The 20,937-nt window shown below is 47.6% G+C and overlaps 1 protein-coding gene and 1 non-coding gene across 3 annotated transcripts in view; both read left to right on the forward strand.

Annotated features, from left to right (window-relative positions):
• The window catches only part of EDC3 (enhancer of mRNA decapping 3), a 54,903-nt gene extending 34,013 nt beyond the window's left edge, over positions 1–20,890 (forward strand). For both annotated transcript variants that reach the window (XM_012098695.4, XM_004017852.5), the window contains 3 exons: positions 10,207–10,360; positions 15,665–15,882; positions 18,453–20,890. In XM_012098695.4, coding sequence (XP_011954085.1) covers positions 10,207–10,360; positions 15,665–15,882; positions 18,453–18,787 — 707 coding nt within the window. In that variant the 3' untranslated portion in view covers positions 18,788–20,890. The remainder of the gene's footprint in view (positions 1–10,206; positions 10,361–15,664; positions 15,883–18,452) is intronic.
• Positions 2,827–2,955, forward strand: LOC114109203 (small nucleolar RNA SNORA70). Its single transcript, XR_003585884.2, has one exon. It is a non-coding gene; the product is annotated as a small nucleolar RNA SNORA70 (small nucleolar RNA).
• Positions 20,891–20,937: the final 47 nt, after the last annotated feature.

The raw sequence follows: 20,937 nt of genomic DNA on the forward strand, positions 1-20,937 counted from the left end.
AAGGGAGACAGTAGCTGCAAAAATCAGGAAAGATTCTCAGATCCAAAAGAACCTAAAAAAAACATTTGCCAAGGTAGACAACAGGAGACGTGGGAACTTTTTCTTACTATGTACTTCATTTTCCCAGCTTAGTCTTCATACTTTGTTTAATTTAATGAAAGAAATGAAAGTTCCCTCCTCTTATATTTTTAAATCACAATTGTGATTAACAGACATACTGCAAAGCACATGTGCTAGACGTTGGCCAAGAACTCAGGTATGGCGGCTTGTGGTGTGTCGCAGCCAGTTGGATTTCACTGGAGCGTCGACATTGAGGGGAGAAGACGTCCTGTAGCGTCATCTGTCTGGTTTTTCTCTTTGTTCTCAGCAGTGATAAGGAGTGAAATTGAAGTCCTTTTGTCAGGCAGGGTCTGTGCTGGAAACAGAGTGAGCACGCAGTTATCTTGCTGAGCAGTTTCTCCCACAAGTGATTTTGTCTCTGCTCCGGCTTCAAGGCACAAGTCTTGAAGCAGGTTTTTACTCAGTGTTATTCACATAGTGCCTGGCTGGGGGCACTTCTCCAGTTGGATCTCCTATCCAAATGTTAGTATAAGAATAAGGCGGCTGCTGCTAAGTCACTTCAGTCGTGTCTGACTCTGTGCGACCCCATAGACGGCAGCCCACCAGGCTCCCCCGTCCCTGAGATTCTCCAGGCAAGAACACTGGATTGGGTTGCCATTTCCTTCTCCAATGCATGAAAGTGAAAAGTGAAAGTGAAGTCACTCAGTCGTGTCCCACCCTCAGCGACCCCGTGGACTGCAGCCCACCAGGCTCCTCCGTCCCTGGGATTTTCCAGGCAAGAGTACTGGAGTGGGGTGCCATTGCCAATAAGGCAAACTGTCTGGAAAATGTGGGGAAACAAGCTAGGACCAAAAGAGTTAGGTTACTTGATCACCTAATGTAATTTTCTCATTTTTGCAGGTTGAGGACATTGAGGTCCAGAGAGGCAAAGGCACTTACAAACCTTGTCTGTCACTTTTCTTTTCCTTTTCTGAATGTAGATAAGTTAAAAGAGAAAGAAGGATATGAGAAGGATAGTGTAATGGCACTTAGATTATAATATAGTCTTTTCTCTTTACTTCCCTTATAAGTAGACCAACTTAGATCAGCAATTGTGAAGAGTGGCTTGGCTTGCTCCCCAGTCTAGCCTGTGGCATTCACGTCCTAGAACTCCAAACCTATTTTCTGCGAATACCAAGAGTTGCAAAAGAACAACGTGTTTACTACCCATTTGGTAATGGTTTGGGTGTCAGGAATCTGGCAGCTCGCTGCTGGTATCCTACACATTGGCTGCATGCTAAGTGGTGTCAACAGTTTCTAAGCTGTTATTCTCTCATTGCTCATATTCCTCTTGGCAATACTCTTTGCCAACTGTGTGTGTGGTGGGGGTAGTGTTATAAAAGGTCTATTGATTGGGAAAACACATTCAGGAAGCAACTAAATTTAGCTCTTTGTTTAACCCAAATCTTTTCTCTCTGGAAAGCCCCTCTGGGTCCTTGAACTGTGCTCCTGTCTCCAGCAGATTGTCGGACACTGCTCCAGCTTGGACCTACCCTGCTAAATAATATTATCCAGCGGCTGCAGACATGTTAGTGAAGTTTGGCTATAGAATGCAAGGTGTGTGTGAGCACTCTTATGTTCAGAGGTGAGAGGTCCCAAAGAACACCAGTTAGGAGAGTGATAAGTCTTCAGAGAAGAATCTTTGCTCAACATTAATAATATTGTAAAAGTCATATTTAAGATAGTTTGGGCCAGTCAAAATGCTGTGCTTATTATGTGTAAGTCACTCTAAGACAGTCCTTGCACCCATGTTGTTAAGATGTACTGGGAAATGGAAAGATGCCATATATGCTTGAAGTCCAGTGAGAATGTGGACATTAAATCCATGGGGTGTTGAGAGGCAGGAGAGGTCCTGAAGGTGGGGTGATCAGGGAAAGCTTCATAGAAGGGGCAGGGCAGAAGCCTTGAAACAGTCTTGGGCAAGATTTCATCAGAGAGGAAGAGGAAGATATTTATGGGTAGGCTGGGCAGGTGCTGGTGCAGAGTGTGAGTAAAGGGCTGTGTGGGAGATTGGCTGTTGGCAGGTTTGACCAGGGTAGAGATTTTTGTGGCAGGTGGAGGGAGGAGTGGGAGTTGAAAACAGCTTTAGACCAGAGCACAGAGAGCCTCATGTGCTAATGCTGTCCCCTGTTTTATGGCCATGAAGAGCAACTGAAGGATTCTGAAAAAGACATGATCCAAAAATCTGTTTTAGAAAGATTCATTAGTCTTTAGGAAGACAGGTCTTATACAGAATTCAGGTTAGAATTTAAGGAGAGAGACCAGAGCAGGAAGAAAAGTGAGGCTGATGACACAACTCATGTGTCAGGAGTTTGGACTTATGAGTAGAAGAGAAGACAAATGTGGGAGAAGTGACAGAGGGGAATTTGATAGGATTTCATGATTGAAAACAAATTGAAGAGGGTTGAATGAGCAGGAGGATTCGAAGGCATAGTATGTGCGGGGCATGAATGGCGATGAGAGTCTAGTTGTAGTTAGATTGCATGAATTTAGAATAGGCCAAGTCTACATGTTTTTGTGATTTTCTTCCTGCAGTGCTTTTTGGCTGAGCCCTAAGAAAGCAAATAGTAGTGTTGCCACAACAAGGGACTTACTAATCATTAAAGGCTTCCGTGAAGAGACTTCTGTAGGGTCAGAGAATTGAGTTATGTAGCCATGTGGGGACTCCTGAACCTATTTCCTTATCTACAAAGGGATACTACTTGTCATTTAAATGAGGTCATGTGATTGCAGCCAGTCAAGCTGACCGTGCTGTTTTCCCCGCTTCCCCCGGGGGCCTGGTGTGCAGTGGCTGCAAACAGCGCCCTCCCCGATAGTGTGTGCAGCGTGTTGCCCTAAGGGGCCTTGGAGATAGCCCTTTCCAGTGGACGTTCGTGACGGCCATGCTGTCATCAGTCTAGGCTCCAGACTTGTATGTTAGGTGCCTTTGGAAAGCCCCAGGGCACAGTGACCAGGGTCCACACTGGCCAAGCCATGATGTCCATTCATACCAGGCTTCAGAACAAGGAGCATGTGATTGAGGCCGTCTGCAAGACCACGTTCAAGTTCCTTGGCCGCCAGAAGATCCATATCTCCAAGAATTGGGGACTTGCTAAGTTTAATGTGGATGAATTTGAAAACATGGTGGCAGAAAAGCGGCTCTTGAATGGTTGTGGGGTCAGATACATCCCTAATCGTGGCCCTCTGGACAAATGGTGGGCCCTGCACTCACAAGAGCCTTGGCGCTGCCCCTCCATACTCATGCTCACCAATAAATCCTGCTTTCCTGTCAAGGAAATGTAGAAAGCAGCTAGTGCAGTGCCCAGCTTATAATTATTGTTCAGTCAGTAGTGTGAATTGCGGAGACATTCATAGTAAAGTTACTTCAAAGCATCAACATTTATAAAATTTTTACTAGGCACTAATTTTTCTGGATCCTCTGGATAAGTCATTGTCCATCACCTTAGGGGCCTTAGAGTATAGGGTAACCAGATATGTAAACAAGTAAATTATGGAGGCGTATGCAAGATTTAGAGGTGGCAGAAAGGGGAGGGGAAGGAGAAACATTATAGTATTGGATGTTCGGGGGTATCAGCTGTATCCTGGGCACCATTCTAAGCTCTTCATATGCTTATCACAGTTTTCGTAACATCTCTGGGGTTACACTGTTATATGCTTCTTATGTATTTATTTTAAAATTTATTTGTTTTTGGTTGCACTGGGTCTTCTTTGCTGTGTGCAAGCCTTCTCTAGCTGTGGCAAGCAGGGGCTACTCTTTGTTGCAATGTGCAAGCTTCTCGTTGGGTGGTTTCTCGTTGTGGAGCATGGGCTCTAGGTGTGCAGACATCAATAGTTGTGGGCTTAGTTGCCCTGCAGCATGTGGGATCTTCCCAGACCAGGGATCAAACACGTGTCCCCAACATTGGCAGGCAGATTCCTATCCCCTGTGCCGCCAGGGAAGTCCCAGAGTTTTAAGAGTTTAAGTTCAAACTAAGGGCTGGGGTTCTGGAGCCATCACATTATAGCCTGACACCTGAGTTTTGATCAAGGGACCAGTTTGTCATTTTAAAAACTGAATTGGTCTCTGCAAATGTGACTTTTTTGCTGTTATATGCTCTTTGCCATTTCACAGCCACAAGTGTCTAGCCAGAGCAAGGAACAAGTTTGATTTGAGTGTATCCACCATCCTGCTTGAATTCAGTATATCAGAGCTAAGTTAGTTATTTACTCCCACCCATATCTTTTACTGCTTAGTATTCCCATTTCTTTTAGTGGAATCACTATTCTTTTAAGTGTCCAGCGTGAAACTTTGTGGCTATCTTTGCCTCATAAAAATTCATGACTAGAAAGAACCCTGGAGGCCATTTTTTTCTAATTTAATAGACACTGATTTCTTTGCAGCAGTTTTGACAAGGAGTTTACCTTTATCCTCAGTGTTCATTGACTCCAGAGTCTCTTCTTCATGTGTGGCCCTTGAAATTGTCATGATCTTCTAGTTTATGGTGCTACCCTGCAGGCTCCCTTTGTCTCTTGAAATTAGTTCTGTATAACATCATCCTGTATGAAACAACCTGGCTTATAATGCCTTCTGACGTCTGGCCCCGCCCACCATCCTAAGCTAGCCCTCCTGTGGGCCTTGGACTCCTGACAGGGAGTTTTCATCTGCTCCTGCCACACCCATTCCAGCCCCTGGGTTTGTTCATAGCCCCTCCCCCACCCCAGTACGCTCTCTCTCTCTTATCACTGTGATTAGGATTCTGCCTCTTTCAAGTGTGGTTCAGATTGAGGGTTTCACACTACCTGCAACTCCTGGCTTGAAATCCACATTTTACACTTGTGGTCAGGCTAACACAGTTTTGTGTTCTCTGGGATTTGCACACATATAGTTTTTTCTTCCAGCTAGATTGTAAGACTAAGAATGTGGTTTGTTCTCATATTCTTTCTATTTATTCTGTTTCCTGCCGTTCCCCACCCTACCACTGGCTTGATGTATTATTACATTTGTAAACATTTGTTGATCATATTTGGATCTTTCTTTTTTCTCCCCACCTTTAAAACATTTTTTTATTTATTTGTGGTTGTGCTGGATCTTGGTTGTGGCCATGTGGGATCTAGTTCCCTGATCAGGGATCAAACCTGGGCCCTCCTCATTGGGAGCATGGAGTCCCAGCCACACTGGACCACTAGGGAAGTCCCTCCCCAACTTTTTATATTGAAAAAAATTCAAAATTTCAGAAAAGTTACTAGAATAATATAATGAACAAATTTAGATTCACCAGTTAACATTTTGCTACATTTACTTTATAGAAATAAACACACACCCCTGAACAACTTGAGATTTAGTTGAACTCATTATATTTTGTTTTTTACATTTCACCCCTACTTATGTATGTATTCAACAAGATGTTGCTCTCTTCAGTCACACTACAAGTTTGCCCTCAGAAAATTTAAAATTAATACAGACGTATTATCTAATATATATTTCATATGCAGAGTTTTCCTGTTGTCCCAATGGCATCCTTTATAGCTGTATTTTTAATCAACCATTACGTGCTACATTTATTTGTCAGGTCTCTTTCATGTCCTTTAATCAGGACAGTTCCCACAACTTTTGTTGTCTTTTGTGATACTGACATTTGTGAAGAGTCTAGACCAGTTGATTTGTAGAATACCCCTTAGTTTTGATGTATTGATTGTTTCCTTCCAATGTGTTTCGTGTTAAACATTTTCCCCAGAGTTTGGTGGCGCTCTGTCTCTTGCGGGGTATCACATGGTAAGAGGACACAGCATCAGTTTGTCCTTCCCTGAGGCAAGTTTGATCACTTGGTAAGGTGTTGTCCAACAGATTTCTTCTTTGTAAAGATACTTTCCCCTTTGTAATCAATGAGTCATCTTTGTCAGGAAGTCCTTTACCTCTTGAATCCAAAGCTTGTTCCACTAGAGCTTTAATCTGAAGGAATGAGGTCCAGTGAGGCTAGGAGGTTGGTCTTGTTGTTACTGGGGGAAGGAACAAGTGGGGAGTCAGAAACATCTTACCCACACTTGCCTTTGGTTACAGCTGGACTCTTATCCAGCTGCAGGATGGAATGCCCCAAGGCTGTTGTACAGGTTTCCTTCCCATCCGTTGGTGAATTCGGCACACACCTCTGTAGCCCCTCCACTAGGCACTGTGCTAGCACTGAAGGCGCGGTGGGAAAGGGGATATGGCAGTGAGCAAGGCAGACAGAGCTCCTGCCTGCGTGGCGCTTACAGTCTAGCAGAGTAGATAGTCCAGAGGAAGGCACAGGTTATTTACAAATGCATTAAGCACAATGAAGGAAGTAAGCAACACGCTGAGACTGAGGGGTATTTAAACTGAGACCTGAAGAAGGAGGAGTCAGCCACGTGTGGTGTGGAGGAGCATTGGGAGAGAGAGGAGAGCGCCAGAAGAGGGGGAGCACGCGAGGGAGCGAGCTTCCTAAGCCCACACAGAACCTGGAGCACTCAGAACCCAGAAGGCAGCCAGATGCCTCGAGCCTCTAGGGTTGAGCTCCAAGGTAAAGGAGCTGTAGTATGCAGGGCCAGATCATGGGAGGCCTTGTGGACTCTTATAAAGAGTATTAGGAGTGTTTAGCTTTCTTGTAACAAATTCTTCTTTCACAGGTACACCTGACACCAAATTGCGTTTTATGGCAGCCTTAATATACGTCTACAGAGGCTGTCTGTACATTGTGTGTCTGAAGGTGTGAATTTACCAGTGGTTTTATACTCCAAAAAAGAACTCATGATATCACCACCCAGTTATGTGACCACCACAGGGTGGAATAAAAATTTATACTCCTAGAGAAGTCCCTGTGCCTGTAACTGAGCTCTGCTCCTCATTGATAAGACATGGGATACACACAGCCTTTCCAAGTACAAGGCCCTGCCAGTGTGAGGATTGAGTTTGGATTGGAGAGGACACTTTGCTGTGGGAGCCTTGTTACACAACAGAAGGGCTGGGAGGTTTGAAGGAGTGGGAGGGATGTACATGCAGAGGCTGTGGAGGAAGACTTGACATGCATGGCACTGGAAGGCTTCTGAGGGTGGGGAAGTACAGTGGAGGGTGTGAGGACATGTCCGCGTGTCCATAAGGGAGGGAAAGGCCCCAGGTGGTGTGTGCTGAAAGAAGCAGTGTGAAAGTGACAGAGACAGGAAGAAGGGGCAGCGTACATGATGCCGAGCCTCGGGGCTTCACGGCCCTGCCTCTATCTGTGGGGCGAGCTGTGCGGGGAGGAAGCGTCTTCTCTCCTGACCTGTACTGGGTGTCCTTAAGCCGTTTTCCTTGATACCCTAAGGTTAATTAGATCCTAAGAAGGGCTCTGCTTGTCACGGACTGGCTATAATTATCTCTCTCTTATTTCACCGACAGCTGTAAAGAACATATTAATATTGAGAAGCCCTACCCACTAATGTTATTGCCTTGGTTCCCAAACAATTAACATCCACCTTCCAACCCAAACATAACTGGGCTTGGCCCATGTTCAGGCTTCGGCAGTGTTATTGTCTGCCCTTCACACGCTATGTTCTTGGTGTCCTTCCTTCGGAGTTTATTTTATTCCCTCTGCCTGTTTCTGATAAGCCAGGCTGCCTGTTGGACTTTGTGCGTAAATGTTGAAAAGGAACATTTTGTGGTGCTGGCATGTTCCTTTTAGAGATACAGAGTAGAGTACGGTGAAGTCCTGGATGCCGTGACTGGTAGACTGAACAGAAAGGATTCCTGGCCAGATCCTTCCCTGGGCTGCAAAATGTGCCAGTTCATCAGGGCCCCTTCCCCCTGGCACAAATCAGTGAGATATTATAGACACGGTTTCCGGCTGCAGTAGCCAGCCATCGAGAGTAGGGTAAGCTCTCTTCCCGCTGTACCATCAGTCTTGTACCTCTAAGAACTGTGAGGAGAAAGCAGAAAATGCTCAATCTGCCCCTGGAGAGCCCTCAAAACTGGAGAGGAGGCACCTGCATATGTCACGCAAGACCTAGTTCCGGAAAGGAAGTTTGGTTAGTGGAGTGCCAGGCACAGGATGCACTGCCCTGGCCTATTTCAGATTCACCAGAAAGGGAATAAGTAGGCAAAGAGCTGCACAGACTGAAGGGGAAGCTCGCCTTGCGTGACTCTGCAGGTGAAGAGGGTGTTTGAAGTAGGCAGGTGCGTGACTTGTCTGACAGGTTTAGGGTTGTTAGTGTCTTAGGATTCCTGAGAATTCATTCACCCTTTTCACACTGCTATCAGTGGTTCCCAATTAGTTCTGATAATATGTGCATGTCTGAAACCGACCATAATAAATGGCTGTTTAATCAGCTGTTGACATGCAATCAGGCTACAGCCTCCAGCATCAGCATCTGGGGTGTCAACGGCTCACATTTCAGAAGGGGCGAGGCAAGGCTCACTGCCTGTCATGTCTGCCCCCAGCAGGATTAGGACTCAGACAGGTGGAGGAGCTCAGTTAACCAACAGGGCAGTGTTCATTTTGACATGGAGATGGTTTTTATTATTACATTATTATTTTGCCTTTCCTTGAGAGAATACAGATGTGGGTACTGTAAGTTCAGTCTTTATGCTTGGGTTTCTGTTGTTAAAATGTATAGCCACAGCCTGATTCTCTGTGGTTTTAGGGATCTATGTAGGCAGGACTGGATAACTGATAGAACCTCAGGAAATTTCTCCTGAAATCATCAGTGAGGAAGAGAAATTTTTCTATACAGGGTTCTGGAACCAACAGGATGGTGATGAACTTTCTGATGAAAACTTCTGCCTTAGAGTTTTATACATTTGAGTACCTAATGAGATCTTGTCTCTTTTGGTAAATAAATACAGCTGAGATGACAGAACTGAGGTGGGGATCGAGGAAGGAAGAGGCTTATTTCCCTACTCTGAGGGGTTTACAGTCCAGTATAGATGAGGACACCGGATCTAAAAAGGCACCTGAGGGACTTCCGTGAGCATCCAGTGGTTAAGACTCCGCACATCCAATCCAGGGGCCCCAGAGTACATCCCTGGTCAAGGAACTAGATCCCACATGCCAGCAGCAGATAAATTTTTAAAGTGGTGTGGGGGGCATGTGATCCATCCAGACAAAACTAGATATATGCAAAATCCCTTGATAACTTGCTGATTGGAACCTGTATTTCTCGGTCTTCCAGGCAGAGAGTTTGCTCCCTTGGGGCCAGTCCAGTGGCTTTAACCTTTGTAAGGTGGCATTGGATATCAAGGCAAAAGATCACAATTTTTGACTTTGCTGTTTCTTTCCTATCCTGGTTTTCTGGGCTCTGAAACAGCACCTTGCTACTGGACATGTAAGGCTCTAGACTTCTTCAAGTGTACCAAGCTGCTGAAGACTTTGACCTTGTAAAACCAAGTATTTTTGATGGTGTACTTTCAGTGACTGTGATTTTCCCTAACCTTTATAGAGTTGCAGTTCGTTTATAGTGAGTAAAAGATTTCTTCTGAGTAGCTTAAAGGAAACCATAGGTTACTTTCCATGTACTCTTTCTCTTTGGTAAGAGTTTTAGGTTACAGTCACCCAAAGGGGGAGAAAACAACAAATTATTCGAGAAAGCAAGTTTCTAGTTGAATTTCTTTGGTCAAACAGAAGGGGTAAGTAGAGTAGAGTAGGAGGAGGAGGATGTGGGGAGCAGGTGGGATGAACAGGTCATCCTGCCTGAGAAGTGAATAGCGGGGACCAGAGGGTCAGGAGGGTTAGCTAGTGTCTGTTCCCCTCTAGGCAAGAATAAGGGGTCTGCTTATGAGGAAAACCTCACAGACGGGAGTGGCATTTCCCCTACTTTGAGAAAAGCATGTTTTAATGTGGTTGGCAGCCTTTTCTTGATAGTACCAGGTACATGTTGGTGGATTTGGCCTTCATGGTCTAAAGGTAAACTTAGAGGTTAAGTTCTCCCCAGCTCTGTGGTAGCCTGAACAGGTTGTTACGTAGTTCCATATCCACTGCTTGAGCTCTGGAGAGCTGCATAGCATGCCTTTGTCTTGGACTATGCAGATGGGCTGAAGAGGGTCAGTCTTGAAGTCTTGGCTTTCATGGACAACTTCACTATTTGAAGAACTGATTTCCTGTAATCACTTTGCCTTTTTCCTCACGTCCTTTCAAACTGCAGACTCTGGCCTGGTTGTCCCAAGTATTTCCTACGAGCTGCATAAAAAGCTGTTGGCTGTGGCTGAGAAGCATGGCTTGACTCTGGAGCGGAGACTGGAGATGACAGGCGTGTGTGCCAGTCAGATGGCATTGACCCTGCTCGGAGGACCCAACAGGTAAATGCCCCCAGGTGGGTGGGGGCTGAGTGTGGGATGACGCTGCTCTGCCTCGGCACCACCATGGTGCCTCACACACGCAGGGGTTCTGCTGCTGCTCTTCTAACGTGAGTCTGTGTGAAGTCACTTTCCTGGACACTTCACAGCTTTTGTTTGCCATTCTCACCCTGTCCTGGGAGTCCTCATTATTCTTCCAATGCTTATGCATGCTCAGTCGTGTCTGACTGTTTGTGATCCCATGGACTGTAGCCCCACCTCCGGCTCCTCTGTCCATGGGGATTCTCCAGGCAAAAATACTGGAGTGGGTTGCCATGCCCTCCTCCAGGGGATCTTCCCAACCCAGGGATTGAACTCGTGTCTCTTAATGTCTCCTGCATTGTTGGCAAGCAGTTTTTTTTTTTTACCACTAGCACCACCTGGGAAGCCTCTTCTCCAACAAACCACTCTTTGATTCTTCCTTCCTGGTAGCAGTTGACTCTAAGACTCCTGCCAACTAGCAGAAGCTTGCCTTCTAAGAACCTCCAGAGACCCAGTTTTGGTACAGCTGAGTGATAGGGAACTGCTGAGGGTACTTCAGTAATGCTATAACATGATTAGTTTTGTGTTTTAAAAACTTTGGCTGAGTAGATTAGCAGAGACAAGATTGGTGGCCGTGAGACCAGTTAGAAAATTGTAACAGAAAACTGAGCCAGGGGCCAGGTGATGGTAATCCCAAGTAGGGAGGGCGGGGATCAGAGAAGTGGGTAGACTAGGGAGCTTTTTAAGGTAGAATCAAGAGGGCAGGGTATTGAGTGGATATGAAAGGTGATTGAAAATAAAGTGTCAGTGATCACTGAACTTAAAGCATCCTAGCCTGGATACTGGGCTAGACAGTGACAGCAGTCACTGTGATAAGGAATGTGGGAAGAGGAGCAGGCATGGAGGAGGTGGTAGGCTTTGTTTTGGATATGTTGAGTTTAGGACTGTGAGATATGCAGGTGGACTATTAGCAATCTGGATCTGAAGTTTAGAAAAAGGTCTGAGCAGAAGATAGAGATTGGAAGTCATCAGCTGGTACGTGGTATAAGAATAGGCAGGCTCCTTTAAGGAGAAGGTATGAAGGGAGGAAAGGGCCTGGGATAGAATTCTGGGAAACATCAGCATTAAAGCCTAGTTAAGAGATGAGCCTTCCAAAGTAGCTAAGAAAGTTGAAAGCCAGAGAGGTAAGAGAACCAAGAGGGCAAGGCTTAAGAACCAAAGAAATGGTGTGTGAGGAATAAAGGGATGGTTAGCAGTGCTGATGCTGAGCGAGCAAGCACATTTAAGGTTGACAGGTGTCTGCTGGGTTTGTCAGCGAAGAGGAGGACATTGCTAGTCTTGTGGGAGGGTTGTGGCTAAGGTGATCCACACTGACAGTGAGGTTTCCCCTCCTTGCTTCTCCACGCCTCTCCCTGTAGAGTTGTGTTCATCCACCTTGCCCCTTGACTCAGGCCTGCTTTCCCACCCGGATCTCTGGCCTGGCCTGTGCTGGGGAAGAGCCAGTGGAGACGCAAAGGAGGACATAGTGCAAGTTGCCCTCTGCAGTATAGCATGCTCTTGGGTCTGCTGACTGTTGAACCTCCTCCCAGAGCAGCCATAGGGGCAACCCTTGGAATAAGCTCTTCCTGAAAGTATTTGAGGCCATTAAGTGGCTTCCCAGAAATAGCAGTTTGAGGGCAGGACCTGAATGTCCTTCTCAAGTCCATTCCTCTTTGGTCAGCTTCTTGTGGTTGACTGTCCTTGTGCCTGTCTGTTCTCTCAGTGTTTGAGCTTTCAGAAGGGCTAACAGTACTGTTCTTTGCAACAGTTGCTGGCTTTCCTTTGAAGAAGATACCTCCATAATCACTTTCATGTTTGTTAATTGTTGCTCAGTGATGTCCGACTCTTTGCGACCCCATGGACTGCAGCACACCAGGCTTCCCTGTCCTTCACCAACTCCTGGAGCTTGCTCAAACTCATGTTCATTGAGTTGGTGATGCCATCCAACCATCTCGTCCTCTGTTGTCCCCTTCTCCTCCTGCCTTCAATCTTTCCCAGCATCTGTCCGTTCTAACGAGTTGGCTCTTTGCATCAGGTGGCCAAACTGTTGATTGGAACTTCAGCTTCAGCATCAGTCCTTCCAATGAATATTCAGGATTGATTTCCTTTAGGATTGACTGGTTTGATCTCCTTGCAGTCCAAGGGACTCTCAAAAGTCTTCTCCAATACCACAGTTCAAAAACACGAGTTCTCTGGCGCCTTCTTTATGGTCCAGCTCTCACATCCATACATGACTACTGGAAAAACCATAGCTGACTAGACAGACCTTTGTTGGCAAAGTAATGTCTCTGCTTTTTAATACACTGACTAGGTTTGTCATAGCTTTTGTTCCAAGGAGCAAGCATCTTTTAATTCCGTGGCTGCAGTCACCATCTGCAGTGATTTTGGAACCCAAGAGAATAAAGTCTCTCACTGTTTCCATTATTTCCCCATCTGTTTGCCATGAAGTGATGGGACCAGATGCCATGATCTTAGTTTTCTGAATATTGAGTTTTAAGTCAGCTTTTTCAGTCTCCTCTTTCACTTTCATCAAGAGGCTCTTTAGTTCCTCTTTGTTTTCTTTGCCATAAGGGTGGTGTCATCTGCATATGTGAGGTTATTGATATTTCTCCCAGCAGTCTTGATTCCAGCTTGTACTTCACCAACCCAGCATTTCGCATGATGTACCCTGCATATAAGTTAAATAAGCAGGGTGACAGTGTATAGCCTTGACGTACTCCTTTCCTAATTTGGAACCAGTCTGTTGTTCCATGTCCGGTTCTAACTTGCTATATATATCTGTGTCTCTTTTGCTGTCTTGCATACAGGGTCATCACTGCCATCTTTCTAAATTCCATATATATGTGTTAGTATACTGTATTGGTGTTTTTCTTTCTGGCTTACTTCACTCTGTATAATCGGCTCCAGTTTCATCCATCTCATCAGATCTGATTCAAATGAATTCTTTTTAACGGCTGAGTAATACTCCATTGTGTATATGTACCACAGCTTTCTTATCCATTCATCTGCTGATAGACATCTAGGTTGTTTCCATGTCCTGGCTATTATAAACAGTGCTGCAATGAACATTGGGGTACATGTGTCTCTTTCAATTCTGGTTTCCTCGGTGTGTATGCCCAGCAGTGGGATTGCTGGGTCATAAGGTAGTTCTATTTGCAATATTTTAAGGAATCTCCACACTGTTCTCCATAGTGGCTGTACTAGTTTGCATTCCCACCAACAGTGTAGGAGGGTTCCCTTTTCTCCACACCCTCTCCAGCATTTATTGCTTGCAGACTTTTGGATCGCAGCCATTCTGACTGGTGTGAAGTGGTACCTCATTGTGGTTTTGATTTGCATTTCTCTAATAAAGAGTGATGTTGAGCATCTTTTCATGTGTTTGTTAGCCATCCGTATGTCTTCCTTGGAGAAATGTCTGTTTAGTTCTTTGGCCCATTTTTTGATTGGGTCGTTTATTTTTCTGGAATTGAGAGCGCAGCACTTTAACAGCATCATCTGTTAAGTGATGTTAAGTACCATGGTATGTTAAGTACCATGCGTGTTTTCACTGTGCCTTCCAATGGCATTTAATTTGCTCCCCACTGCCTCACCTCGAAGGTGAGTAGTAGACCGGGGTTAAAATGAGCGAGCCAGGGCTCAGGAGAGCAGAAGGACTTGGCCCACGTGACGCTGGCGGCTCTCGGTGAAGCTCTGTCTCCAGCGCCTGGACTCTGACCCCTGCCGGTGGGTCTGTGGGTGTCTGGTCTGCTTTGAGTTCTCAGATGGGGCATGCCTCTGTGAGAGGAAGAGTTCATTTAGGGAATAAATCCGGGCGAGTCAGATGAACTCTGCAGTTATCTGTGAGCAGGAAGGAGTACTCACCGTATATTTCCTTACGATGCAAACGTGGTGGAGCAAAATGAATAACTTGGTGTATATGAAAGTACATCACCGAATTCCCCTGAATTTATTTGGAGAGTGAGGGTTTCCTCTTTGGCTTGACATCTGTCTTCCTCTCTTTGGGGAAAACCCATAAGTGACTGTCCCTGCTCCACCCCAAGCAGGGACCTAAGCCTCTTTCTGGCTGTTCATCTCCCCTGCCTTCCTGCCCAGGGGCAGACAGCACTGTCTGGGAGTTGGGCATAGCTCTAGGGCTGATTTTAACTCCCTTATTTATGGCTTCTCTGGACCACAGGGGTCTCAGCCTTTCTTTTGGGGTGTGTGGGGGTGTCTCCTCTTTGAATGGCATAAGAAAGTGACTTCATCAGAAGTGAGTGTCCAAGGCAGCTCCCAGCCGGGGAGCCATTAGCCTTCTACGTTCTCTGTGACCAGAACTATAGTGATACCAGCATCAATTGAGCCCTTTCTGTGTCGGTTCCTATTCAGAGTGCTTTACATCCACTCATCCACCCAGCAGTCAATGAAATGTAGTAGCTCCAGCGTTGCCCGTATTAGCTTACTGGCAGCTCAGAGACGAGAACTTGGACTTGCAACTAATTGAGTATGATATACAGCTACCCTCTTTGGTACTTGCTGTGAGTCTCTTAGGAACTGAGCCAGAGTAACCCTAGAAGGAGTGGGTCAGAGATTCGTAAGTGAGGGGCTCTCTGGGCAGGTGAAGTAGTTTGAGCAGAAGCAAGAAAGAGCCTTCAGGTGCCAGAGAGAGTGATGAGACCAGTCTTGCTGCAGCAGAGCAGGCACACTGGGGAAGAAGAGTCAAGAAGGCTGCAGAGGTGGGAAAACCTCTTTGCCGAGAAGTGTTTGATGTAATAGGTCCTACAGTGTATAGAGCAGAAAGTGTTCTTGGTTAGCAAGCAGAGTTCTGGCAGTGGTGTTTCACCGAACAAGGTCACCGAACTACCTAGTGCGTGTTAAGCCGCCTCAGTCGTGTCTGACTCTTTGCGACTCTGTGGACTGGAGCCCGCCAGGCTCCTCTGTCCATGGGATTCTCCAGGCAAGAATACTGGAGTGGGTTGCCATACCCTCCTCCAGGGGATCTTCCCGACCCGGGGATCGAACCCAGGTCTCATGTCTCCTGAATTGGCAGGTGGGTTCTTTACCACTAGCGCCACCTAAGAGGACCCAAAGATGAAGTCTGGGACAGTGGGAAGGCCACCCTGTGAGCTTGGCCTATAGTGGACTTTGTCCATCCCCTCTAGAACCTTGGCCCTGAGAGCAGCTGGTGCCAGGGGGTGTCCAGTATACCAGTATAGGGGGCAAAGTTTTGGCAAGTCTCGGCTGATGATGCTTCTTTACCTTCTGTTCCAGGCTGAATCCCAAAAACGTTCACCAGAGGCCTACAGTGGCCCTGCTATGTGGGCCTCACGTGAAGGGGGCTCAGGGTATCAGTTGTGGAAGGCACCTAGCCAACCACGATGTCCAGGTCATCCTCTTTCTGCCCAACTTCGTGAAGATGCTGGAATCCATTACCAATGAGCTGTCTCTCTTCAGCAAGACCCAGGGCCAACAAGTGTCTAGCCTCAAAGGTGAGCCCTTGCACGGGGTTGGGGAGCCCTCAGTGCTTTCATGGTCTGGTGGCGCCGCCCAGTGGCGACAGGCGGAATAGCACCACAGGTGTAAAGAGCACTTTGCTCATGAGTAGTCTTAGAGTCTTAAGGAAATAAATACCTTTGGTGTCGACTTGCCTACTTCCCATCCCTTCACCTTCCTCCTCCTCCCACCACTCAGATGGAGAGGTGGGGATCCATTTACTCGTTTCACAGATAAGTACAGAATGGGCGCTGTTCCTGACACGGGATATGGCGATAGATTTTTTTTTTTCCCTTAATCCATGCTTTTGTGGAGCTTACATTCTGGTTAGGACAGATGACAAGTGACATTTCTCTCAGGTCAGATGGTAGTAAGTGTTATGGAGACAAATAAAACAGGGAAGGGAGCTCGAGAATGTTGGAGGGCTGGGTGGAGGGAAGCGGTAGACTTAGACATTTCGGGGCCCATCATACAGGGCCTGTGGGTCTTTATGCAAGGCTTGAACTGTTAGTCTGAGTGAGATGGAGAGTCACTTTAGGAATAAGTAGCAGAAAGAATCCAGCTTGGGTTCCAGACGATCATTATGTCTGTTGTTTGAGCGCAGACTGTAGATGTACACAGAATTATTAAGGCTGTTGTAATAATTAGAATAAGAAGTGATGGTGGCTGAGACAGCATGAAAGTGATGAAAGGTGGTTAGTTTCTGAAGCAGTATTGAAGATAAGAGTTTATAGATTGGATGTAAAGGATAAGAGAAAGAGAAGGGTAAAGAATGACTCCAAGGTTCTTGACCTGAGTAACTGGAAGGATGGAGGTGCCATCACTGAGATGGGAAGAGCTGGGAGAGGTTTGGGGAAGAAGAGCAGAAGCTCAGTTGGAGATGCCCTTTGGATAGGCAGGTGGAAATGTTGATTGATGGAGATGAGTCTGGAGTTAAGAGAAGGGATCCAGTCTGGAGTTACAAGTGTGGGGAGGTGGTGTTTAAAGCTGTAATGAGCCTGGATAAGGTATCGTCTAGGAAGAGAGACTAGATAGGTTGTTAGAGTGAGTTCTTTGGATAGAAGTTTAAGGGACCAGCTAAGAGACAGGGAAAGAGTGGTCATTGAAGGAGAAGGAAAGCCTGGAGAGTCTGGTACCTGGAAGACAAGTAAAGAAAAGAGGGTGTGAGCAGCTGTGTCAGCAAGCCTTTCTAGGTTGAGTTCAGATGGAGATCGAGACTTCATCTGAAGTCTTCAGCCACCATCACTTCTCGATCCAGTTATTACGACAGCCTTAATAATTCTGTGTACGTCTACAGTCTGTGCTCAAACAACAGACGCAATGATTGTCTGGAACCCGAGCTGGATTATATCTTTCTGCTACTTATTCCTAAAGTGACTCTCCATCTCACTCAGACTCAAAGACTGGACTGCTGGATCCAGCAGTGTGGATGCCCCTAGTGATCTTGACAGGGGCAGTTTTAAGTGGTGCAGTGAAGCGTGGTCTGATTGGAGTGGGTTGAAATGAGAACAGGGGAGAAGTGGAGCAAGTAAATGTGGCCCAGAGAAAGGGCCTTGCCAGGGATCAGATGGCAAGATAGGGCCAGAACCTCAGTCTCTTACCTCGAAGGGAAGATGCCATTCCCACTCTCAAAAGCCTCAGGGCTCACAGGGACACCCCCATCCCCACCTGTGGTGGCCTGTTCTGAGACTCTAATTAAGGTATGTTAGTACTTAAGGCTGAGACCTGGGGAGGGGTTCTCATATGTGGATTCCCCCTCTTAAGAGCTGTAATATGATGCCCTTTTTCAGGCAGTTATTCTTCCTTAGCTGCCCACAAGGCTTCCTATCCCAGTTGCTCCAGGATGTTTACCCTTGAGTTTGGTCTGATTTCCGCTAGTCTCAGTTTAACCTCTTAGGCTGGTCAGGACTTACGTGCTTATTGAGCCATCTGTTCTTACACTGTGCCAGAGGCTTGGTGAGAGCAGAGAAGCCTTTTTAAACACCTGGGAGAAGTGAGAGATTCCTTCCCTGTTCTTAAGTTTGGGCTGCAAGAAGGACTCATTTTTATAATAGGGGACCAGCAAGGCCAGTGTGGGAGCAGGCCAGACTGGTATAGAGTGAGCACGCTCTTGCCTATTCACACTTCTTGGGCTAGACGGCAAATGGCAGTCAGCCCAATTCTCCTGGGCCCTGGTCACATCCTCCCCCTCAAGGCTGACTTGGTAATAGAGCCCACCTTCCCAGAGCTTATAATTTACCAGGAAGTTAGATGTGCAGAGGAGGCAGGCGCCTCATGTCCTGAGAAGCTCTGCTCACCCAGCACGACAGTGCTTCAGCCTGGGAGCTCCACGAGGACAGTGGTCCATTGGGCTGACATACCCTTGGTCTCCAGCACCCAGCCCAACCAGGTCTTGGAACTCCTGGAGCCTGAGTCCCAGCCCAACCTTGAAAAGCCTGGCCTCTGCAGAGGCATTGGAGTGGTGTCTGAATAAGACACTCTTGGTTGGGGTCACTGAGGTTCTTGTCCCAGCCTGGACTGCTCTCTGCTTTATAGGGGTTACAGATGGCACTCTTTCCACCTGCAGATCTGCCCACTAGCCCTGTGGACCTGGTGATCAACTGTCTGGATTGCCCCGAGAATGCCTTCCTGCGGGATCAGCCCTGGTACAAGGCAGCTGTGGCCTGGGCCAACCAGAACCGGGCACCAGTACTCAGCATAGACCCTCCTGTGCATGAAGGTGAACAGGGCATCGATGCCAAGTGGTCGCTGGCTCTGGGCCTGCCTCTGCCTCTGGGGGAGCATGCAGGCCGTGTCTATTTGTGTGACATCGGCATTCCCCAGCAGGTCTTCCAGGAGGTGGGCATCAACTACCACTCGCCCTTCGGCTGCAAGTTTGTCATCCCACTGCACTCTGCCTAGAAGGGCTCTGGGTGGGCTGGACCTCGTAGTCCCCTTCTGCTCCTGACACTGAACTTGACAGCGAACGCCTTAAGGATGTGAAGCTTCATGGACCTTGTTGTTGAATTTTTTCTCTTTTCATTTTGTTTCTTTGAAAGAACAGATCATATTTAAAACTGACCTGTCATGTGCCCTGAGCCAGGGAAAGCTTCCCTGCTGGGGGCACGGGGTGAGTGGCAGGCTTAAGTGCACAGTGGCTCCAGGCATCTCTACACTCGGCCCCCTGCATGGTCAGGTGGGGCTTTGTTTACAGACATAGGCAGCTCACAGACCGTACATGTCAGGTTTACAGCCGCTGGGTCTGGGCCGACGCCTCACGGGGTGGGGCAGCCCTGTTCGGGGGGGTCTGTGCTTGCTCTGGTTCAGAGCTTGTGGCTTTGTCTCCCCTGCTTCCTCCACCCAAGCGGCCCTTCCTCTGATCGTGTAGAACTGGCTGCGCTGCCACTGTCCGCTAGAGGGCAGACTTGCATTCTCGGTTCAGTTTGAGGGCTTTGAGGCCTTCCCCGAGCCCCACCGTTAAGATGATGGGGGCTTTGACCCTTTCTCCTGAGCTGATCAAGTTTTATGCTAGATTTTTTTTTTCCCCCCCAAGGGTCCTTCCTCCTTTCCACTCCATCACTCTGAGAGGCAGGGAAGGGGGAGCCAGGGTGGCATCTGAATGGTATTACTGTATTGGGATTTTTTTTTTTAACTGTTTTTCTGTTGTCTTCAGCACAGGTAGTATAAGCTTATGTTACTGTAGAACCACAGTGCCCATCTTGCCAGCAGTGCCCCCCAATCCCATACTCTCTAGCTGGGGACTGAGCCTTTGCCTAGTCTGGGGCCAGACCCCTCAGGGTGCAGCTTTAATGTTCAGTATTGGGGAGGCCCCTGGGGGAGCCTGGTGCTGAACCAGAAGAGGCTCCCTGGTGCTTCTGTCCTAAGCCACCACGCCCCCTCCTCTTTGCCTGCACCCAGACCCCTACTTTCCTGCCCCCTCTGCCCTTCCCCTGAAATGGTCCTTTGCAGCTGTGGGCGCATGTCCCTCCCACCCCCCCAGCTTTTAGCATCTGGGCCTTGAACCCTTTGATTGTCCTCTCTAGATGTATAGGCTCAGGGCCAGCACCCTGTCTCACAGATGCCAAAATGAGGCTAGTTCTGGATGAGCTAGCTGGTGGGCCTCAGCCTTAGGAACACAGTGCTGCTCAGATCCTAAGGCACTGAGCCCCTATTCACAGTCCCTGGAAGTTGGCAGAACGGGAGCCATGTCCTGAAGTTCCCGAGAGGGGCCCTTGCAGAGGCTTGTGCTTTAAAGCCTTTTTCAGAGCTTCAGGCTTCCTTCTGCTCTATGCCCACCCAGTATGGTTAAGGGGTTGAGTGGAAGGGCTTGCCAAGGATCATGGACGCAGGGTAGGCCCTGGTACCCTGGGTTTCAGGATACTTACCACTTTCCTTATAGGAGCATAGCTGGGGCAGATTAGGCAGGGCAGAGAGGGCTGGTCCCTCCTTTCCTCCCAGCCTCCCTCAGAGAGTCTCCAGCAGTAGAGGGAGGCCAGTGACTGTGAATCCCGTGCTGTGTATCCTTCCTGAACCTCTGCTCACTCTCAGGGCCGAGAAGCTCCTGAATGAGGCCCTCTCTTCAGAGGTGGGGCCGTAGTTTGAGGAGCAATGCTGGGTTACAGGCATTTTAGTAAGCAACCACTCAACAGGCTCTGGCTGCCTGTTAATGCGGTGAGGTCTCCTCAATGGGTCCAGAGAAAAGCAAGCTAGAACCCTGGCCCAGAAGACTCTGCTTGCTCCAGTGAGTCATGGTGACCCTGTGGCTGATGGCCTTGTGTTGAGGGGCCACTGGGAGTTGGTGCCCAAGCCTCTATTTTCTCCCCAGGTGGCACTGGAGCCTCTTCCTGCCCTCAGCCTGGGCCTTCCCCAGTGGTGGTAAAGATGGCATGATTCCTCCATCTTCACCTCTTTTCAGAGGCATCCTACCCACAGTGCCCAGCTCCCACGGGGCCCGTCAGGTGGCCAAAACTCATGCAGCTCTTGGGGAACCAAAAACCAGCACTAAAATAAAGCTGACGACAGGAATCTTGTGTGCTGTGGTACATTGCTGTGTGGGCTGCAGTGCAGTGAGG

The sequence above is a fragment of the Ovis aries genome, chromosome 18 (assembly GCF_016772045.2).
Source record: "Ovis aries strain OAR_USU_Benz2616 breed Rambouillet chromosome 18, ARS-UI_Ramb_v3.0, whole genome shotgun sequence".
Classification (NCBI taxonomy): Eukaryota; Metazoa; Chordata; class Mammalia; order Artiodactyla; family Bovidae; genus Ovis; species Ovis aries.